Source organism: Dendrobium catenatum, unplaced genomic scaffold (genome assembly GCF_001605985.2).
Source record: "Dendrobium catenatum unplaced genomic scaffold, ASM160598v2 fragScaff_scaffold_414, whole genome shotgun sequence".
In the NCBI taxonomy this organism is placed as follows: Eukaryota; Viridiplantae; Streptophyta; class Magnoliopsida; order Asparagales; family Orchidaceae; genus Dendrobium; species Dendrobium catenatum.
The window spans coordinates 2,145,866-2,164,747 of NW_021318876.1; the positions used below are offsets into that span (position 1 = coordinate 2,145,866).

General features: G+C 30.2%; 2 protein-coding genes across 2 annotated transcripts; one reads left to right on the forward strand and one right to left on the reverse strand.

Annotated features, from left to right (window-relative positions):
* The first annotated feature begins 2,336 nt into the window (after positions 1-2,336).
* Positions 2,337-6,481, forward strand: LOC110093095. Its single transcript, XM_020817882.2, has 5 exons — positions 2,337-3,312; positions 4,473-4,530; positions 4,621-4,704; positions 4,772-4,913; positions 5,841-6,481. Exons 1-5 carry the CDS (start codon positions 2,814-2,816, stop codon positions 6,255-6,257), a joined length of 1,200 nt encoding a protein of 399 aa, XP_020673541.1. The 5' UTR covers positions 2,337-2,813; the 3' UTR covers positions 6,258-6,481.
* A 4,491-nt stretch (positions 6,482-10,972) lies between these two features.
* On the reverse strand, positions 10,973-15,401 carry LOC110093101 (chorismate mutase 2). The gene is made up of 6 exons (XM_020817888.2): positions 15,365-15,401; positions 13,140-13,339; positions 12,372-12,458; positions 12,005-12,148; positions 11,513-11,605; positions 10,973-11,371 (listed from the first exon to the last, which is right to left on the reverse strand). Exons 1-6 carry the CDS (start codon positions 15,399-15,401, stop codon positions 11,129-11,131), a joined length of 804 nt encoding a protein of 267 aa, XP_020673547.2. The 3' UTR covers positions 10,973-11,128.
* Between the last annotated feature and the right edge of the window lie 3,481 nt (positions 15,402-18,882).

The window sequence follows — 18,882 nt, forward strand, 5'->3', positions numbered from 1 at the left end:
TTTATGGAATATATATATATATATATATATATATATATATATAATATTTGACAATTATGCATGAAATTCGATACAAATTTAGAATTAAATTTGGAATCATATTATTGAAATAAATATTTTGATGAGACTATTCTACCAACATCAAATTGCCTTAATTCAAACAGAAATAATATTAAGACTTTGGCTTTGTTTGGAACGACTTTATTATTATTTCTTAAAACAGTTTTTTGATACAAAAATTTTAATTTTTTACTAGAAAGTTATTTTAAGAAGTATAAAAAAAGTCGTAAAAAATAAAGCTTTTATTTGAGACAACATTCTTACTACTTTCTAGTAAAAAAATTTCTAGTTCAATAAAATTTTGAACTAAAAAATTGTTTTAAAAAACAATAAGAAAGTCGTCACAAACGAAGCCTAAATTAAGTAGTCGAAACATTGTTGAAATTTTCATGATATTGTTTGAAGGATTAAGTGATCGGTGAATTTTGCGTGCTTACAGTCAAAAGAAGGGACGGGGGTGGGGGAGGGATTTCATTTAAAAAGTTATGTCTATTTATAATATTTTGGAGAGATGTTTTAATTATTTAAACAAAACACAAAAACATTTCATCAGATATCTTATATTGATTCCCTGGATCATAAATTATATTATATGCATTTATGTTTCTAATTTGTAGCATCAGAATTGCGTGATTTTGAGCTCATTCGATTCCTTATGTTAAAACACTCATTCAATTATGAGCATGAAAGATTTGAACATTCTGATTCCTCAAATACTGTGATGCAGTTTTTAATTATATTTCAAGTGCTTGATTTATGTCCATTTGGACTCGATCAAGACAATTTTGCTATTGTTGTATTCATCACATTAAGACAGTTTGTTTCATCGAGAAGTTTGTTGAAAATAAAATTTGAATTATTTAAAGTTGTTCCTAACAATTTTTTATAACCATATTTCGCTAAGATTCTAACTTGATTTGCTGAATTTCTTGATGATGTATTAATTACATTAAGTTAGATCATTGTCATGCCTTAAAAATGATGAACACACTAATAAAATTTGCTAAAATTAGATCAAAATGGACCCCTCTCCAAATTTTTCTAAAATTTATTCCTTCAATAAACAAAAATAATTGTTATTATTATAAAAATAAGATCAAATCATATTTATTAAATTTATGTAATATTTAATATACTCAATATACATATCTTGTACTATTTTAGTTATTGTGATATCGCCAAATTATTTAATGTACATTCATTGCATTTATGCAGTATCTAATGCTATTTATAACTCACACTCTAGATCTGAAAATTACTGTAGTTTGTCTTAATTAATAAATACTAAATTTTAGTTTAATATTCATCTTTTCTCTCTTTTTTTTAATTAATTTAAATATATATTAGATGAGAAAATAGCATCTTTTATCATGAAAATAATTGTAAGGTTAAAAGCTAATTTCAAAATAAGGCTCTTAAATTTATATATTATAATCAACAGTTTATTAATTAGTATAAATGACTAATTAATGGATAGTATCTTTCTCTCTGCTAATAAATAGAACGAGTTGAAAAGATAATAAAAAGAAAAGAAAAAAATTCTTTCACTTTAGGTCTTGAGATGTTATACTTACTTTCTCCCTAAAAAATCATCCCCACTAGACTCTTCTATAGGAACAACCTACTCGGGTCAACTCGCCGTGATCAATGAACTTGAGAGCTCTCCATCAGGCGCCAAAACACCTTACTCGTTGGCAAAATCACGAAGCTAGTCAACAACCGGTTCATTTTAATCTCAGCACTCACCATCATTTACTCGGCATCACTGAGCTCGCCAAAACCTTCTGACCTCCTTCAGTTAATCAAGAGGTGTCACATGTCTATGATGGTATGTATTATTGTACGGATGTTCCGTGTAATTATAGTTTTTACTTTTTCATTTGTACAATCTTTTCTGTAGTTTTCAGAACCTTATAAATAAAGAATGCTAAGAAATAATTGAGAGGACTTTTTTTGTACTTTTTTTTAATAATGTAGTGAATATTATGTCACTTTGAGATATTTAATTTTCTTGAGTATTCTTTTGAAATTCCCTCTACTTTCTGTAGTTTTCGATTTATTAGTAAGGTAAATAAATTTAGACAAAACAGTACATATTTTTATCAATTTAAAAGAAATATACTAATTTTAAAGCTCAGGAAATATTCTTCTCAGGCAACAAACCGCAACTCTGGGAGCACTGTGCGTGACGGTACAACCGGATAGAACCAGTATCTCACATGCGCCCACCGGCATCTGGCGGTTCCTAACTTTAAATCATTCCACCACCTCTCTCACTCTCCTTTCTCACAGCTTCTCATAATCATTCCACCGGACATATTTTCTCATAATCTTTCTATCCCTTCCGCATCTTCTCCATCTAGCGTTTCGGAGGATCTTGACAGATTGCTCATCGCCAGATCTCTCCTTAGATGGACTTCGTTCTTCTCCTGATTGATGCCTACTTGCCGCAGTAGACCATCTATCCTTGTCGTTTTCCAGGGCAGAGTTTTCTAGGGTTTTGTTGCGGTCTTCTACTCCAGCTCATGGGCGTGACTTCAACGGAAAACGAGCAAAGTCAAGCCTTGATGTTGGCGTTGCGTTCTTGCGTCAACAATGTTACCATAGATCTCAGCTTTTTCAACACGGAGCATTGGTAAACCCTAGTCTGCTAGGGAAGATTTAAACCTGCTATCTGGACTCAAGAAGCAGGGGCATTAGAAGGTTTCTTTGAATTTCAGTACTTGACTCTTATTAGAGTAAAATTTTTCGACATGTCTGGAGCGCCCAAGGTCCGATCCATGAATGTGGCAGATTCAGAAGCTAGGCCAGTTCTCGGACCCGCTGGAAACAAGGCAAGGTCGACATCAGCTGTGGCTCGCAAGGCGGGTTTGAAACCACTGAGAAAAATAGAGGGAGATGAGACTTTGTTAAAGGAAGATAAAAAGGCGGCTCCTTTGGTTGTAGATTCACATCCTCTCTCGCCTCAAATGAGTGCTCCGGCGGTTCTGAAGAGACAAGAACTACTACTGCGCTCTAATTTTTCACTGAATGCTTCTTGCTCTTCGGATGCATCAACAGATTCATTTTGCAGTAGAGCTTCGACTGGGAGAATAGGAAGGGGGAGCTTTTCTGGCAGGAGAAGGCAGGGTTTTGCAAAGGCTGAGAAGATTGTTGCGAAATTGGAGAGGGTTGTACCTGACGGTGCTACGGTGCGGCCAGAGGAGAACTTGTTGGGGAAGAAGAGGTGTGCTTGGGTAACGCCAAATAGTGGTTTGTGACATTGTTATCTCTCACTCTTTTTCTATAGATGCTTGTAATTTGATTTATTGCTCGTATCATGCTATCATTTAGGTAATTTTACTTCTGTAATATAAGATTTGAGAAAGCCTAGTAATTTTCGCTAATAATTTGTTTCTCAAATCCAAATAAAATTTTCTGTAATGGGTGCGACCTTTTTTCCTTTTTTTAAAATTAGCTCTAGTTACGTTTGAAACCTGACCTGGAAAGGAAAAGGTAAAGAAGAAGTGTTTGGTTTTTATCTATATATAATTATTTGTGTTGGTCGTTACCTGTGATCTGCAATAGGGATATCAGAGTTTGAAATCTCTAAAAAAAAGGTATTTTAGTTAAGACTTCAAAGATGATATCTTTCTTCTGCTTCAAATGTATTGCACTTATTTCAAAGGAAAAAAAAAATTTCAGGGGTTTTCTTAAGGGAAGTGAGCTTTGGCTTTCACTTGAAATGTTGATCTTGTGGTAGCTAAAACTAATGATTTGAAAAGGATAATTGAGTCTAGATCATACATTTGTGCCTACTTGAGGTATGGATATAAATAAAGTGGGAGATCTGATCTTAACATTTGCTTTGGAACTTGGGTGTTTTGTGCATCTCAACAATGCCTATTAGCAATAATCAGAGCTTACCAAGCAATGGCCATTCTTGGGATAAATGAGCTTTTGCACACCAAACTAGGCAAGTTAGGCAATCACACACAAAATGTTATCATTCTGGATATTCTATTTGATTTCACTTTCTGGCTGAAATATTTTTTGCAAAACTTCTTGGTTTTTGTATTGGATATGGCTAAGCTATGCGGCAGAATCAAATTGGATACAAAATATGCTGCTCTGACCAAGAAAAATCCCATATTAATCTTATTTAAGATTCTCATCTGACCAACCATCACATAATTCGATTAGGAGATTGAGGATTGTAAATAGGAATGATGATAGAACATATCTAAGGAAGAAATTAATCTAATTTGAAGCCATGGAAGACTAGTTTCAAATACTTGATATGAATAGGAGGACCGGTGATCTCTTATTAGGAATAAAGTCTTTGATCAAAATGTTTCTTGTTTATAATATACGCTTCTTCACACGGTTCTTGTAGTCGGATTATCAGATGTTGATTTAGTTTCTTCTTACAGATCCCGCGTATGTGGCATTTCATGATGAAGAATGGGGTGTTCCTGTTCATGATGATGGGTATGCAATCTCAACTCCTTCATAATCTTTAACCCTCTTCTAAGAAACTCGAAAGATTTTCCAGTTCCTAATAATCTAAATACTGTACAGGAAGCTTTTTGAATTGCTTGTTCTATCAGGTGCTTTAGCAGAACTCACTTGGCCGGTGATTCTTAGCAAAAGGCACATATTTAGGTAAGCTAATTTGTTCAGTTCACATCAACTTCAATTGCTCGCTAATCAACCTTTCATCTCTTTACAGGGAAGTCTTCATGGAATTTGACCCCATGTTGGTTTCAAAAATCAATGAGAAGAAGCTAACAGCTCCAGGAAGCCCTGCAAGTTCCCTTCTTTCAGAGCCAAAATTGCGCGGGGTTGTCGAAAATGCCCGAATAATTCTCAAGGTTCACATTCATCTCTTTCTCTATTTCTTTTTACTGTTTTGTAGTACAACGTTTTCCATTGATATAGACACTAGAAGAGTAATGTCTAGGACTATAAAGGCTAATATTTGAGCTTAACTAAAAAGCCAATCTTTCTATTTCCCTTCCTGCTTTGACAGCCATTTGTGGTCCAGGTTCCCAAGTTGGATCACTGTAGTTAGGAATTGCCTTCATGCTACTGGAGCAAACTAAACCAAGCGTCTACAACACATGGCAGCAATTTATTGCTGTCTGAATTTTAGTTGCACTGGCTTTGTTTAGTATCTTATAGCTTTTTTTTTTAACTTGGGCTTGGTTTGGGACTTTATTGCTTCTTAAAGCAGTTTTTTAGTATAAAAATTAAAATTTATGTATTAAAAAGCTGCTTTAAAAAGCAATAAAAAAGCCGTCCCAAATGAATCCTTAATCATAGAAATTTTTTATTCTAAACTCAATAAAAATGTGCTTCATGTTCCATCAATAGAGAATCTCAACGCCTCTTTCAAGTAAGAGAATCTTACCCCTTCAATTTAAAATATTATTTTACTTCATAATGAAAATAAATTATAGTTGCTTCCATCTAACTAACTTCCTATTTGAACAATTAGATAACTTTCTATTTTATAAGATCTTTTTGAAATATCAGACAATTTTGGAGAAAGAGGCTTATTGATTTATATAATCTTGACTTAGCCAATTGGATTTATATTTTTCATTATTTTTTCAAACCAAAATCTCAACAAAATCCCATTGTTTATAAGCCTTGTTAATATTTAATTTTATGTTAATTAAAAAGATGAAGATGCTTAAATTAATTTATCAATTTAATGAATATAAAGTATAATCACTACATGACTTCAAAATTTTCTAGCTTTAACTAAAACCAGAACATTTGTATGATTTCTGCAGATCATAGAGGAGTTTGGATCATTTAACAATTACTGCTGGGGCTTTGTGAACCAAAAACCAATTACAAGCAGATTCCGATATCCCCGTCAAGTACCGGTGAAGACGCCGAAGGCCGATTCGATCAGCAAGGACTTGGTTAGGAGGGGTTTCCGGTGCGTCGGGCCTACGGTCATCTACTCCTTCATGCAAACGGCAGGGATGACCAATGATCATCTCATTGGCTGCTACCGGTTCGACGAATGCTGTGCCGCCTTTAATCCTGCTGACCATGTTGCTTCCGGTTGCATCAATGGAGAAGAAGCTGAGGTGAAGGTAAATGGTGATAAGAATGAAGAGAAGAGGATTGATGGTGAACTTGATATTGGAGGTAGTGGTTTGGAGTTTGTTAGGGTTATTGATTCTGTTAGTGTCTCGTAGCAGCTGATTTGAAGGGAAAGGAAGGTGAAGGCAGCCATGTGAGATTGTTTTGAATTTGTGTGCCAGCTTAGACTGGTTCTTATGCCTCTGGGTTTTTATGCTTTAATTTGCAGGGAAAGATATGGTCATCCTGTGTATAAATGTTGAATTCTTGTGCAATTTTAAGTTTGTAGATTTTTTAACCAGTTCAGTTAATTGCTAAGAATCCAGATGTGTTTTGGAGTTGTTCTTTCCATGAAGGCATTTAAGTGCTGAAGCAGCAACAACAACAAGTCTTTTATCTCACTTTGTGGAGAAATTATTCGGTGCAATCATCAAACTATCTAGAGGCGAATCAGAATTTGCCGCATCATCCGATATAAAACGGTACACAACAATAGAGTGATGTGACGCATCATGATTCGTCTCCAGACGACGTGCGGTCAGAATAATTTCCCCTATTTGGGGTTGGCTGCATGATTTTTTTTATCAATTGTGTCATGTTAAGGGTCAAATTCTCATTTAAATTTAATAAAGAAAGATTATTTATACTATTTTCTATTCCTAATCGGGTTATTAAAAGGCTGCCGTTTTATGTGACCAAGCCATTTAAGGCGATTCTCTCTTATCTTGTCTTATGCTGGAGTGAGTTCAAATTTTTTTAAGCATGTGGTATATATGGTCGTTTTGTATCTTATCTCGAAGAGTAAAACAACTTATTCATATGAGCATTCTCATCTCCGTAACATTTAACTTAATATTATACTTCTCTTTTAAAGGCCATCTTGTAAAATTTTTCCTTAAGTTTGAGTTAATATTAATTTTTTAAAAGTTAAATATATTTTTTCTTTTATTTATTTTAATGCAATTGTGATATTTAAACATTATTTAAATTAATTTTAAATTTTAAATTATATATATAACCCCCTAAAATCAAACTAGAAGTTCTAAGAAAATAACCAAAAAAAAAAAAAAAATCAATAATGAGGATTTGTAAAGACATGAAGTAGCTTTTTTATTACTAATTGAAAATGAAAGCTATAGCAATAACAAGGTCTAAAGGGCATATAATTTACACTATGATTCCATAATAAAAAAAAATTTCAACGAATGGTGTAAATTAATATGAAGGAAAGAAGCCATAAATAAAGGAAGAAGAACAGTTTTTATGCATCAGAATAAGAGAAAATAATGGATTGATCACTGTAGATTATGGTTGGCAATGGGCTTTCAAACTAATCACTTCCACATTAAAAATGTTATATTATTGACCCTACATTACCTATCTTAGGTGATTGGTGAAGCATTAACATCAGAAGAAATGAAGCATCAACACTATATTTTTATGATCAATAAAGTGATGAGCGTTGAAATTTTGAAGTATTTGGAATTTATCATTTAGGCTTCGTTTGGTTATTCGGTACTTTTGTAAAAGACGGTTTTAAGAAACATTGGTTCAAAAAAAGGAGTCATTTAACGGAGAAAACATATATAAAAAGCTTTCTCAAAATAACAAATAAATGAACAAAATGATGTTATTGAGAACGTGGTTTGAGCTAGGAACTAAACAATAAAAAAGAAATAACTTTACCATTTTGAAAAGGAATAAGCACAAAAAACGCTCAATCAAACTAGGCCTTAGTTCAATTTAAGTGTATTTGAATATCATTAGATTTAACTTAGTTCATTATATTGTAAGGTGTTTGTCACCGCTGCCTCGGTCGTCTCCTCCAACAGCTATCCTTTGCCGGCCGCCACTGCCACCAGCCTCCACCCACCGTTGGTCGTCGTTGTTGCCTCAGGTGCCCTTACCTGCTATCGCCAGTCACCACTTCCACTGGCAGCTGTCCCCGATGTCATCGCTGTCATCTTTAAGTTTTACATTACATTCATTTCACTTTAAGTAAAAAAATAATAATAATTACATGTATTTATTTAATGCACATCTAAGCGACTCTAAAAGATTTTAAATACATTGTATTCCTTTTAATGTGTACTCCTTTTGCTCGGCATTTATATACTAATTTTAGCACATAAACTTATAATAATGTAGTTTATATATTAGATTTTTTTTTTTTTGATAAATCTTATTTTGGCAGGCTAAGGATAAATTATAATTGAAATAAGTTCAATAATTTTAATTTTAATTTAATAATGTAAAATTTCATCTCGAAATTTAAAATAAAGCCATATAAGATATATACAGTTCTTATAAATCCGGTTCTCTACTAAGGGCTAAATAGAGCTTGCAGGCCTTTTTTGCTCTAGTTTTCTTCTATTTTGATGCCTTGGTACTGACCAAGCTAAGAAAAAGGAAAAGACTTGAAATCTTATTTAGTGGCCGTTTTTAATCACTTTTTTTTTTCTTTGGATTTATTTTATTTTATTTTTATGTATATTTTAATTTAAAATAAATATTGTTATGCCTTTAAAATACATTTATTTATTTATTTATATGTTGTCTGTGGAGGGGGTAGTCATTAGTGCAGCAGTAATGGTGGCTGTCAGTGATGGTGGTGATGATAGAGGTGACTAGTGGTGATAGTTATTTTTAAAAATATTCAAAATATCTAAATTTATGATATTTTGAATATTTTTAAGAATGCTTTAATTTATTATCAAGAAAAAAATAAATACAATTAAAAAATATACAGAAAATTGTTTGTTGTCACTTTTGCTTGTTTATTTTTTAAAATATGTTGTTTAACATTTTCTTTAATTATTTTTATATTTTAGTTTTATAAATGAATCAAATTGTTTTTTAAAAACATTCAAAATAACCCAAATTATTTTGATGTTTTTAAAAATGACTATCACAACTGGCTGCCATCACCACTATCAGTGGCATCATTCACCATCATCATAAACATCATCTTGAATAGCTGCCACATTTACTTTTTTTGAACAATAATTTTTATTATATTTTTAGTTTTAATCAACAATATTATGTTTTTTATTTTGAAAATAAATATTTATATTTTTATTGTTGTATTATTAAAAAAAATTTGAAGAGGCTTTAAAGAAAATGAAATATGAAAAAACAGTAGGATCATATGAGATTCCAATAGAAGTATGAAAATGCCTTGGGGATCAAAGAATTTATTGGCTTATTTAATTCTTTAATATTATTTTAAAAACTGAAAATATGTCATGTGAGTGGACAAATAGTATGTTGATTCATAATTTTAAGAATAAAGGTAATGAACAAAAATGTGCAAATTGCAAATGAATTAAGTTGATGTATCATACATTAAAATTATTGGAGAGTAATGGAGCATAGATTATGATGTGATAGTAATGTTTCTCAAAATTAGTTTGAATTCATGCTTGATAGGTCTACTATTGAAGTTATACATTTGTTGACAGGTTTGATGGAAAAGTATAGAGGGAGTATGAAGGGTCTACGTATGATATTTATTGATTTAGATAAAACATATGATAAAGTTCTAGAGAAGTGCTCGGGAGAGTTCTAGAAAAAAAAAATGTTAATAATGTTAATATTCAAGTCATTAAAGTATATGTATATAAGAGCTAATACTAACGTTCAAACATAGGGTGGTATGATTAAGTATATATCTATTTGACTATTTCAATTGGATTACATATCGAAGATCAACTTTAAGCTCATATCTTTTTTGCATTAGTTATGGATGTTCTTACAACACATTTGCAAGAGGATGTACCTCAGTGTATGCTTTTACTGATTATATTCTTTTGTTGAAAAGACTATGCACAGAGAGAGTTAATGAAAGACATGAATTATGGAGGTCAACTTTAGAGTTTAAAAATTTTTATTTGAGTAGATCTGAAATCAAATACCTAGAGTGTAATTTTAATAGTAATAGATAAAATGTTTTATATATCTTAAGTATGTTGTTCAAAATGATGATGAAATATATTGGGATATTATTAGGAGAATTCAATTTGAATGGTTGAAGTGGAGGACTGCATTGGGCCTATATTATGATAGAAAAGTGCTCCTCAAGCTTAAGGGAGGTGACACTTAGAATACTTTATGGTGTAGAATGTTGAAGTGGAGGACTGCATTGGGCCTATATTGTGATAGAAAAGTGCCCCTCAAGCTTAAGGGAGGTGACACTTATAATACTTTATGGTCTAGATCAAATGTTTGACACTAAAAGAGAAGCATAATATTAAGTTTAGTGTTGTAGAGATGAGAATGCTTAGGTAAATGAGTAGCTTTACACTTAGAGACAATATGAAATGAGTATATACATGAAAAGATTGGAGTAGCTCAAGTGGTAGATAGGATTAGGGAGAGTCAGCTTAGATGCATGATTTGATCGCTTAAAATGTCAGCCTCCCGATCGATAACCCTATTAGGAGAGTAGATATATTAGATCCAACATATGTTAGAGATAGACCTAAAAATATTTATTAGAAACTATTAAAAAAGACATTTTTTATTATATTTAAATGAAAATTTGACTTTTAATTGAACACAATGGAGAAAAAGGATTCAAATAGCCGGCCACACATAGTGGGATAAAAGCTTATTATTGTTATATTTTTTTTAAAGAAATAAAAAAAATAATTAGATATAAATACTAATATATATTTTTAGTTCATGAATATGTATAACATTCCTGATGTGTTTTATGTAATTATCTTCTTTCTCTTTTCTGTTTTTTTTTTTTCACTCTTAATGATTAAATTAGATTTTGCCTTTCTTCCAATAACATAAACATGCAAAATATAATGATAGTCTTCATCAGTTATAAAAGAATATTTTATACTACAAATGAGGAACAATGATGTGAGTGCAGTACCATCCATAAGAATTCATTTTCTTCTATCCTAAGTGACGAAATTCCTTCAGCACTTCAACTAGCAATCTAGCATCTGGCAATTCAACTATCTTCCTGGTCTCATCAGTCAAGGCGATGCAGAAGGTAATTTACTTCAACTTGCTTGGTAAGAGGAATAACCCATTCGCCATAGAGATTAGAAACAACTGAAGGATCCACCTTGTATTTAGTCGTCTCATTTCCATCTTTTGAGGCTTCTCTTAGAGTTACATTCTGGCCAAATACCTCGGCCTTCTTCTTCACCCTTTCTGTTACTGTTTCTTCAACTGTCTTTGATGTCACCAGTCTTGTTAGAGTTTCAGAATCCTGCATAAATGGTAAATTTTTTGCTTAAGTTGAAGGAGAAGAGTTACTTTCTCAGTGTTTTGCAGCATCATTACGCTAGTATTATGAGAAGGGAATTTCTTGCATTGCAGAGAGATAATCTGCAATACATGAAAATTAAACCTTTGCATGTATTGCAGAGAGGTAATCTGAAGGGGTGTTTCTGAACTTCACTTCGGCCACAAATCTACCATAGTGAATTCTTTTGGAGAGGGCCTGTAAAAATTCAAATCCATTTATTAATAAAAACATCATTACATAAAAAATAACGTCTCAAAGTAGTGCTTAAGTTGACTCAATAGTTGACTCAACTGTGGCCCAAGGGCTATAAATTGGGGCTTGGTTTCAAACAGCTTTCTTACTACTTTCTAAAATGACTTTTTAGTACAAAGATTTCTAATTCAATAAATTTTTTGCACTAAAAAGCCGTTTTAAAAAGCAGTTGCCCAAATGAAGCTGAGTAAAAAAAATAATAATAATCTCTCTTTCTAACGGCAGAAATTTGAATTCTATAATTTTTAAGCATAAAATTTTAATGTTGCGCATAACTACGCAATATTTTTCTTAAAATAAGAGCAGCGGAAATGAAGAAAGATGGTTATTTTCAGCTCTTACCTGCAAACAAATAAGATCTGATGCTGCTGCTTGCTGATAGTTTCCATCATCACCTTCTATGGCTATTAGTGGAAGGAGCTTATTGAAGTACATATCCCATATAGTTCTGCTTACATTAATAGATGAAGCAGGAGGATACAAGATCTACACAAGGAATAGCTGAAATATTTAAGAATCCGTTCGCAGCTCATCTAGGTCTATTTGTTGGGAGCTTTGGCTACTATTCAAGAAGTTATAGGATCAAAATTTATGTATGTGATATATATATATGTGAGTTTGTCTTAATGGCTCTACTATCCCAATATATATATTTAAAAACTATATAGATGATAAATGTTTAATATTTGCAAGAGAGAAAAGTGATTACTTGTGAAAATTTGAAAGGAGGCACTAATGGAAAAGCTTTGTAATCTGGGAAGAAAGGAAGCTCCTCAGGGTTCTGGTATCTTCCAAACTGTAGAATTTTAAACATCAGTACTGATTATATTTTCTTTCTATAAAAAAAAAAATAGTGATTATGGTATATTCTCATCATAATTTGCCTTAAATATTCTGATCATTTTCTTACCAATTATAGCTATTACCATTTTGACTCACAGCATCAGTAATGAAGCAAATCATGCATAGAAAAAACTAATAATTTCTTCTTCTTTTTTTTTGGTATTTTATGGTAATTAAAGCAATGCAATAGCTCTCTTTTAGAGAATTTTAACTGAAATAAATTTTATTTACTTCATCTAGCTAAAAATGTTGCTTAAGCTCTATTTGCTTTGAAGGAATTGATAGAGGAAATGGAATTAATTTTTATACACTTATTTGGTTGAAGAGAAATAAAGTGAAAAATAGTTTGCTTTCTTGTTTGATTGATTAGAGATTTAAGTTATTATTTCTTGTGAGAAAAGAACATGTAAGCATTATATGATATTCTTCTCATTTTTCATTATAAATAATTAGAAATACTAAGAGATTTTCAATTAAAATGATATATTTATGTATATTTTCTAGACAAATTTAATTATTTATTAATTATATTGAAACCAAAAAGTCAATATTTTTTGATTTCTTACTTGATCATTGGAAAAACAAAGCAATAAGCAATTGAAGAAATATATATAAAATAAAATAAAAAACTCACGTTGGCTTCAATAGCCTCTGTGTCCCTGACGAAGGCCTCCACAAGGGAATAATTCTTCAGGCCTAAATAAGAAGGATCGTAAGCAGGATAGTTGTAGGGGTACCTTGCCCTCTCTATAAGGCTGAACACTATGAAATTTTCTTGATCTTCCAAAGAACCTCTCAATGAATCAATGGTAATAAAGCTATCAGATTTAGAATCTGAAACAGAAATACAGTAGCACAATGAAGAAAAAATAAGATAAGAGGAGAGAGAGAAAGTTAATAGCAGATGATGAGGATAATTTGTTCTAGAGTAAGCCATGAGAGAGAGAGAGAGAGAGAGAGCATGAAGGAATAAGGATTGTCGTGATAAGAAGCTTTAAAGCTTAGAAGGCTTCACATGAGATGAGGAAAGCAATGGTTGCATTCTAAAGATAAGAAATAAAAAAAAAAAGGTGAGAATATTTAATATAAAATATACAGAATAAGCTTCAAAATTATTCAATTTATTTTGAAATAAATATTGTAAAAGAGATTTTGTCGTCTATAATAAAAATAAAAATAAATGGTCAACCATTGAATTTCTCATCAATCTCCAATTTTCGTTTTCTGAGAAGAGAAAGTCAAAGGTCAAATCTCTCAAGCTGAAAAGCTTTAATCTTTTCCTGCTTTCATATGTAAAGTTTGGCAATTATTTAACAGAATAATAGTGGAATATTCATAAAAAAAAATAATAATAATAGTGGAATATTCATGAAAGAATTATAAGTCAATTTTTGATATTAAATTTAGGTTTTGTTTGGAAAAACTTTCTTACTGCTTTTTAAAGAAGTTTTTAGTACAAAATTTTTAATTTTGTATAAAAAATTATTTTAAAAAGCAATAAGTAAGCCGTCCCAAACAAAATCTTAGTTTTCAATTTAATAGATAGAAAAATAAGTTTGATAGAAATATTCTAATTATACGATCGAATTTATAGCACATTGATTGAAAAAAAATTTGAGAACTCTGATGGATTGGATTCGAGCACTTATTATGTCTAAAAGAATTCTAATCTCTATTCAATTCTAGAAGATTGACTTAGGCCATTATTATATCTTAGAATTATAATTTTAATTATTGAAAGTTTATTAAGTCAAAAGGATTCTAGATAAAGTTAATTAATCTCCAGCTTAAAATTTTAACTAATTGAAACTATTTAATTAATATGATTTCTGCTTGTTTTTCTTGATGGATTTTCAAAGAGGAATTGTGCCATTTTGCTTCTCTGTAGAGGATGCACGTAATAAGAATTTCTGCTTACAAATATAAATTTTTTTTGTTGAAATTTTTCTAAATTTAAAATTGAAAATTTGAGTCGAGCTAAAATTGAATGAGAGTTGATTTAAATTTGATTAGAAAATATTTTTTAAATAGTGCGCAATATATAGTAAATAATATCATTGATGCGTTATCAAAAAATTTATTTTGTCAAATATAAATTTTAATTCAAAATTTTCATATCTCAAAATATTTAAATAATTGAGTGAGAAATTTCGGTATGATTTGAACTTCATTTTTTAGAAAATTTCGATATGATTTATTTCAAGCTATTTGTGGTGTCATATAGCTTCTTATTTTGACATTTTTCTAGTCAAAATAAGTGTTTGGATGAGATAAATCTGAGTTCAAAATAGTCTAAAATGATGTCATTAAAATTTTATTTGAGACGACTATTTTAATGTTTCTTAAAATAGCTTTCTATTATTAAAATTTTACTTTTTTGTCAAATAACCCTTTAAGAAATACTAAGAAAAGCGTCCCAAACGAAGTCTAAGACACCAAAGTATCTAAAAAGTATTAATGATCTAGTGGGGTATTTTCAAATAGACAAATGGGTTGTTCATGTTTTTTTTTATAGAAATGACTATAATGATGCCATCTTTAAAAAAATTCTATAAATAGATTGTATTCCTACACATTCATAAAAGTAAGATTTGAATGGAGAAAAAAAATGAGATCCATAGATACATCATACACAGAACAAAAGCAATCATCAACCATTATTGGTGTCGTCATCATCATCATCACCTTATGTCCTCCATCGACAAACATCGATGCATATTATTGCCAACGTATATCATTAGTCATTGGCCAACATAGGCATGCATCCATTAACCAACATTGGCTTCCATTGTTGCATACATTTTGATATATATATATTCCTCATTGAGCATCATTTGATCTCAACAAAAAGAAACTAACATCTAATATTCATAAGCCCTTGATGCATGATGCTCATCTTCGCTTTTATTAGGAGAACAATCGAGTCACGAACATATCATCGTTCAACTTTTGATGTTCCTCAACGATTATAAAATGATGCCTACCAATAATTGATGCTCTTTGTATAAGTAAACCAACCACTCTTCTTATAAGAAGATAAATCGAGTCAACCACAGATTGCTGCTCAACTTCTCGTATTTAGTATTTACCATCACTTGACTACTATGAATGACAGACACCTAATTTTCGTCGTCATATAGTATCCCCTCCTATCAAGAGAGCATCTTAGCTAACAATCGGTCGTTACCAAATTCTAACATTTCTCATCCATTGTCACCCAATGCCTACATTAATGCTCAATTTTTGGTTTGTCAGCGACCAACATCTAATGTTAGTCTTATTGGTCATCCAATCACCCCTCATTTCAAGAGAGCAAATGAGCAGACTATTAACTATAACCCAACTATTTATATTCAATGTCGACCATATTATGTAAGTAAAAGCATAATTCCGGCCCTGACTATCGTCCATGCACGCAAAGTTTGATAAATATCTTTCTCTAATTATAAAGTTGATATCGTTGCCTTTGACATTTTGAGCTTTATTGACATTAAGCTGTAAGTCTAGATCCGGAGAACCATATCTCCTTTTGTATTTATATGTGATTGGAATCAAATTCGCATTTGAAGAAGGTTCATGTCAGAATCCAGTGACTTCAAAATTGGCAGCCAAATAAATTTCTCTCTCTAAGGGTCCCTTTGGGAGGAGAGATTATTCTCAGCAATCACCAGATGATTTGGAAGCGAATAAGGATGGGCCATACCACCTGATACACATAACTGGTATACAACTAAAAAGTGACATGACACATCTTGATTCGCCTTTGGTGACCGCATAGAATATGTAGAGGTGATTTTAATGTTGCTATAGAAAGTAACTTTTTAGCATAAAAATTTCTTGAAAGTATGAAAAAAATACTGGCTAAATAGAAAATGTGGTCGCGGGCTAAAAAGCAAAACAGTAAGAAAGTTGTCTCAAACGAAGCCCAAGGATAAGTTTGGGGCAGATTTCTCGATGCTTAGCTTTTTCAAACAACAATCATAATTTTATTTAACTATTACTTTCTTGTTGATTTATCACTCTTTTTAAGAAATATTTGAAATTGAAATTTATAAATAAGAACATATGATTAAACAATTCACTATTTATATATATATATATATATATATATTATTATATATATTATAATATTATTATATATTATTATATTATATAATTCAATTATTTAATATGAAAAGAGTATAACGCGCATGACTTACGAGCAGAATCTTTGATCCTGTCAGGAAACCGGACCGCCCTTGATTGAAGGAAGCCACTTATCAGCGCATATCAAATGACGAGCATTTACTTGAGTGGATAAAGGTAATGAGTACAAGCAATTATTTGTTCTCATTATTCTGTGGTGGAAATGTGGAATAGATGAGGCTGAGTGGGATCTTCTCATCTTTCAATTCGAAATAAAATTTTAATATTATATATATTATTAAAATTATAAATACTTATATATAAACATCATTATTATATTATTAATTTATCATATTTTTAATTATTTTATTAATACGATAATTAAAAAAAGCCTTTGCCTCATATGCTCAAAACCCTCGTCTTCTTCTTTTTCAGATCCCAAATTCTCGAAACCCTTACTTTCTCTTTCCTCGATAGTCAAAGCTTCCAAACAACATACTAAAGAGAGTTACGTATCACCTATAGATTCTGGAAACATTTGAAATCCTCGTATTCACCTCTAATGCATCCAAATTCTCAAAAGCCTACTCTTCTTCTCCTTCCGCATCTATTAGTAGAAGCCTTCACGGAACCATAAAAAAAATGGTGTGACATTGAAAGATGCATGATTGAAGTGATATTGATGGGAGCCCCACAACTACAATATTTACTTTCTCCAAAAATTAAATCTTAAAATAAAGATATTCATATATTTACTTGTTTAAAAAAACTATTGGAAAACTGGTTCATTTTATTTACATGATTTTAGATTTAAATTATGTTAGAATATGTTATTTATTTCAACTTAGTTTTATTGTTTATTATTTTCAATATAGGTAAGTTCATATTCTTTTCAAAATAAGGATTTAATCTAAATTAATTTCATATTCTTTTCAAGATGAAAAGGGAATATATTTCTTTTTCAATGAAAAATCATATAATATAAATATTATCACAATGAAGCATCATTATAAAGTTGATATTTTTATGGCTACTAAACATGGTTTTTTCTTTGCAGCTTTTTTTTAATTAAATTTTTTTTGTTTAATCTTTTTGGTCTACTTAGGTATATTTAAAAACTTTCATGCTACTAATTTAGATTTTTATGGCTACTAAACATGATTTAACTTACATGCATTTTATAATTTCTCATTCATTATTTTAAAAATTAATAAAATGTATTTGGTGGGAAATAAAAACTTCGTCAGTAGAAGAAAGACCAAAATTTGGACCAATATAGACATGATTTGAATCCAAATCACGTCTTTCATATGAAATAATTTTTTCATTATTTTCTAAAATAATTTTTTAGTGAAAATTTTTTACTAAAAAATTATTGTAGAAAGCAATAAAAAAATTGTCCCAAATAAGTTTACAAATATATATAAGAACTGCCTAAGAATATTATGATATAAATTATTAAATTATATAAGAATAAATTTGACAATTATTAGATTTACTTTAACACTAGCATTATGGATAAAGAATCTTTATTACACTAATTTTAAAGTAAATATAATAATTTTTAAGTCTGTCATGAAATAATTTATATCAAATTATATTGACAAATATTTTTAAAAATATAAATATATTTAATATAGTTATAATATCTATTTTAATGAAAATAAAAGTAATTATACAATTCAAACGAGCCGTCTCCATCTTTAAATCGAATATAGAAATTTTATTGAATCCAAAAAGTATATTTCTAAATATACTTAACGCCATATTAGTATAAAAAGTGTGAATGCATTCTTAAATTTGTTCTCTTTAGGACAATTTGATTTTTTATGGCATAAATTTCAAACATATAATTTATTATTTATAACTTGTTTACATTTCAAAAAAAAAAAAAAATACATCACTTATTGCTACAGAAATTGAATCAATGCCTTTTCAAAAAAATTAAGACCTTTCGAATTAATGAGGTATTTGCTCTATTTTTTTAATTTTATATTATGAAATAACTCAAATAAGTATATTATTTCTTATAGAATAGTTTTTTAGCAAAATAATATAATATAACAAAAATGTAGGCAAAGATTGAGAAGGAAAGCTTTAAATCCTTTTCTTTAAAAATTTCTTGCTAGGCTAAGGCTTCATTTGGAACAGCTTTTATCTTGCTTTCTAAAACAGTATTTTAATAAAAAAAATTTCTAATTCAAGAAGCTTTTATACTAGAAAGCTATTTTAAAAAGCAGCAAAAAAATTAT

What these genes read in the sequence shown, in the direction of transcription:
- LOC110093095 (XM_020817882.2), top strand. Translation starts at nt 2,814, where the DNA reads ATGTCTGGAGCGCCCAAGGTCCGATCCATGAATGTGGCAGATTCAGAA. An exon ending in AGCAAAAGGCACATATTTAG is followed by an intron (nt 4,705 to 4,771) that starts GTAAGCTAATTT and finishes ATCTCTTTACAG; the next exon opens with GGAAGTCTTCATGGAATTTG. An exon ending in ATGCCCGAATAATTCTCAAG is followed by an intron (nt 4,914 to 5,840) that starts GTTCACATTCAT and finishes TGATTTCTGCAG; the next exon opens with ATCATAGAGGAGTTTGGATC.
- LOC110093101 (XM_020817888.2), bottom strand. Translation starts at nt 15,401, where the DNA reads ATGAGCATCATGCATCAAGGGCTTATGAATATTAGAT. An exon ending in CAGAGGCTATTGAAGCCAAC is followed by an intron (nt 12,459 to 13,139) that starts GTGAGTTTTTTA and finishes AAAATTCTACAG; the next exon opens with TTTGGAAGATACCAGAACCC. An exon ending in CTCCTTTCAAATTTTCACAA is followed by an intron (nt 12,149 to 12,371) that starts GTAATCACTTTT and finishes TTCCTTGTGTAG; the next exon opens with ATCTTGTATCCTCCTGCTTC.